The sequence below is a fragment of the Gymnoscopelus braueri genome (assembly GCF_963280865.1).
Source record: "Gymnoscopelus braueri genome assembly, chromosome: 4".
In the NCBI taxonomy this organism is placed as follows: Eukaryota; Metazoa; Chordata; class Actinopteri; order Myctophiformes; family Myctophidae; genus Gymnoscopelus; species Gymnoscopelus braueri.
The window spans coordinates 48,118,415-48,121,620 of record NC_137605.1 but is presented as its reverse complement, the minus strand read 5'-3'; the positions used below and the strand labels follow the sequence as shown (position 1 = coordinate 48,121,620).

Here is a 3,206-nt window from a genome sequence, read left to right as displayed (position 1 = left end):
ACTTGTAATAAAGAAAATATCAATTCACTATATTTCAGGGTCAATGGGTCTTTTCGTGAATTTCATTACATTTATGGCCTTTCTCTCAAAACTGTTTATTAAGCAAAAGTGTCTAGGTTAAGTGCAGAATTTCCCCAGAGTGATGGTATTTCAATTAAACTTAGTAGGTCAAAAATGTTTATTTTACAGAAATGCAATACAATAAGCTATGGTTTTATGAATTTGGCAATTAATTTATTTGAGGAAAACTAGACCATGTGTGTGTGTGTGTGTGTGTGTGTGTGTGTGTGTGTGTGTGTGTGTGTGTGTGTGTGTGTGTGTGTGTGTGTGTGTGTGTGATAGAGAAAGAGAGGAGGAGGAGAGAGAGAGAGAGAGAGAGAGAGAGAGACAGAGAGAGACTCAATGGAAGTGTGTGAAGAGTTGGCATGCGTGTGCACGTGACGCGTATACGTACAACATATGTATATAGGACTGCATTTAAATTCAGTCTATTATCCTAAAGCATATCAATATTTATGAACTAGCCTATTATAATGTATCTCTTCTGCTGCGTGTTCAGCGTGTAAACAAAAACAGCTCGGACATTTTAGTCAAGCAGAACCTTAACTCATTCTCGCAAAATATATGAAACTTAAAGACACAATTGACAAAAAGGGCGATAAACATACAAAAACAACAAAATAAATAAACAATAAAATAAAATCTATGAATTCATTTTTTTCCCCACAAGTTCAAAGCCAATAAAACTTTTGCCACAACATCTTGACACACCGCCGTGTTGGTTTGCATTAGAAACGTTACAGAGTATCCACTTCACACGCTAATGATAGCGAGACTGGATACAATGTGTGCACATGATGACAGGCAACACTTTCCACTGGCAACATTACAGCGTTCTCTTACACTATCGTCAATAACATCACAATCACCTGCGTTCAAACTCAAATAAAGCTTTGATCTGGTATACAAACAGCAAACAGCAGCAATAGCGAGACAGTGTAAAACTTACGTTTAATTTGCCTGGGGTTGCTCTGCTTCCTTCGGGACATGGTCAGTGGATCCAGGTGTAGAAGCACTGACAGATCACTGACAGATCACTGACACTGACTCACTGACAGATCGATAGCTTCAGGTTCATCCAAGCGCCGGTAACGTTTGTGATGGAAATTGAGAAAGAAAGGGGCGCGAATTCTCAACACTCTTTTACACACAGTCTATCTGCTCCGTCTCTTTCTTTATCTTTCTCGTCTCTGGCTGGCACTCTCTCTCTCTCTCTCCCTCACACCCTCTCTCTCTCTCTCTCTCTCTCACACACACATACACACACACATACACACACCCTCCCTCTCTCTCTCTTCAGTAGTGTCTCCTATGAGGCTGCACTTCGCTGGATCCGCACGGACTGACTGAGAGAGGAGGTGAAAGCGTTTCGCGCTTTTGTTTGAAGATAAGGTTTGTGCCTCCCCGGGTACCGTAGTCCATCTTCTGAACTTCACTTGATGTACTACTTTATTTGTTCTCAATAATTAATAATAATAGCATTATTTTTAAATGACAACCGCGGTGGTCAACGTGATGTCAACAAATCTGGACCAGTAATGCAAAAGTAGTTACAGCTGTGCTGCCCGATGGAGCACACCGGTCTGGAGTGAGACGTTAATGACCTAAAATGACTTGACCTATTGGCACTAGCCAAAAGAAGAATGCTTAATAAAACAATAATTAATTACATAATATTTGTTTCCATTGAACACTACATAACTAGACTTTGGAGTGCAAATGACATAAAGTGAAATTCTCAGAATTTAAAAGATAAAAACATTCTCAGAATTTTATTGAAGGCACACTTTCTAGGAAAGTAAAACAAATGTAAAAAGGGAAAGAAAATAATCTTGAAATCTCTCTTGACTTGCTCCATGTTTTTGAATAATCACCCAAACTGGGAAATCACCTGGTTCAATTAGCCAGTTGGACTGCCAAGTAAGACAAGCAAGTGGCCTGTGAAATTATCTTGTAACCCAATTCCACAAGTTTTGGAATGGAGAGCGAGAGAGTAGAGTACAGAATAATTTATGGAGCACACGGGTCAGCGCTGGTTCACCTTGAGGAACGCAGCTGTCTTCTGCATGAGCCTCTGTCTCCTCCTCCTTCACTTCACTTCACTTCACTTCCCATCCTCTGGTGGACAAAACTTTCCTCTCTTTGGTCATGGTCCAAACACAGTGATGTCATGGGGGGGGGGGGTGCTGATCTACAAGCTCACAACGAGTCACATTGCCATGCGTTGTGAGATTGTAGATCTGCTATTTCTGAAAGATTTTGAAATGATATGGCACAAAATCACTATGATAACAAATAAAAACAAAGCAAAAACAAATGGGAAAACAGATTTAAAAATAAAATTATAGCACATTTTTAGCTATATGTGCATTATCACTAAATAATCAGTATATAGGTTCCAGGGGGGTCCCCCAGCGAAATTGAGTTAATACAGCATCAAAATCAGTTTAAACCACTTTATAATTTGGCTTTTCAGAAAGAGCTCATCTACAAGCTCATAACGGGTCACATTGCGATGCGTTGAGAGATTGTAGATGTGCTATTTCTGAAAGATGTTGAAATAATATGGCACACAATCTTTTTAAATGGGGGTCCCTGTGGACCAAATAGGCTACATATCAATTTAGGGGTCCTTGACATGAAAAAAGTTTGAGAACCAGTGGGTCATAGGATATTAGCAGCCATAAACATTGCATTGTTTCAATATCCCTTCCCTCAGTATTGTCATACCATAGATTAGCAATATCTGATTACAAATAACAGAGACAGAAACCAAAACCAATTCAAAAATAAAATTATAGCATTTTTTTTTAGCTAAGTGCATTATCACTAAATGATCAGTAGTGATAAGGTACTGTATGTTGAGGTATTTTTCTTCTCCGTTGTACTGTCTGGATACAGTAAATAAAACATGTCTATCCTATAGTTACAATTACATTGTAACTGTAGATTGTAAACATTAACCTACTACCGTAGGTGATCAATAAAAAGACATCAGCCATATTCTCTAAAATTGCTTTCTAAAACAAACCATAAATAGCATTTACCGGCCGTATTAGGAACCCAGCACCGAAATCAATAATGATTTGTGGTTTGAGCAACAACATAGTGAGACTGGAGAGTCAAATTGCCAGCTGAAGATTAAT

At 38.7% G+C, this 3,206-nt stretch overlaps 1 protein-coding gene across 2 annotated transcripts in view; it reads right to left on the bottom strand.

Moving 5' to 3' along the window:
* zfpm2a (zinc finger protein, FOG family member 2a) overlaps positions 1–1,071 on the bottom strand; it is a gene marked incomplete at its 3' end in the record, with an annotated part of 145,707 nt that extends 144,636 nt beyond the window's left edge. For both annotated transcript variants that reach the window (XM_080427634.1, XM_080427635.1), the window contains exon 1: positions 1,010–1,071. In XM_080427634.1, coding sequence (XP_080283760.1) covers positions 1,010–1,049 — 40 coding nt within the window. In that variant the 5' untranslated portion in view covers positions 1,050–1,071. The remainder of the gene's footprint in view (positions 1–1,009) is intronic.
* Positions 1,072–3,206: the final 2,135 nt, after the last annotated feature.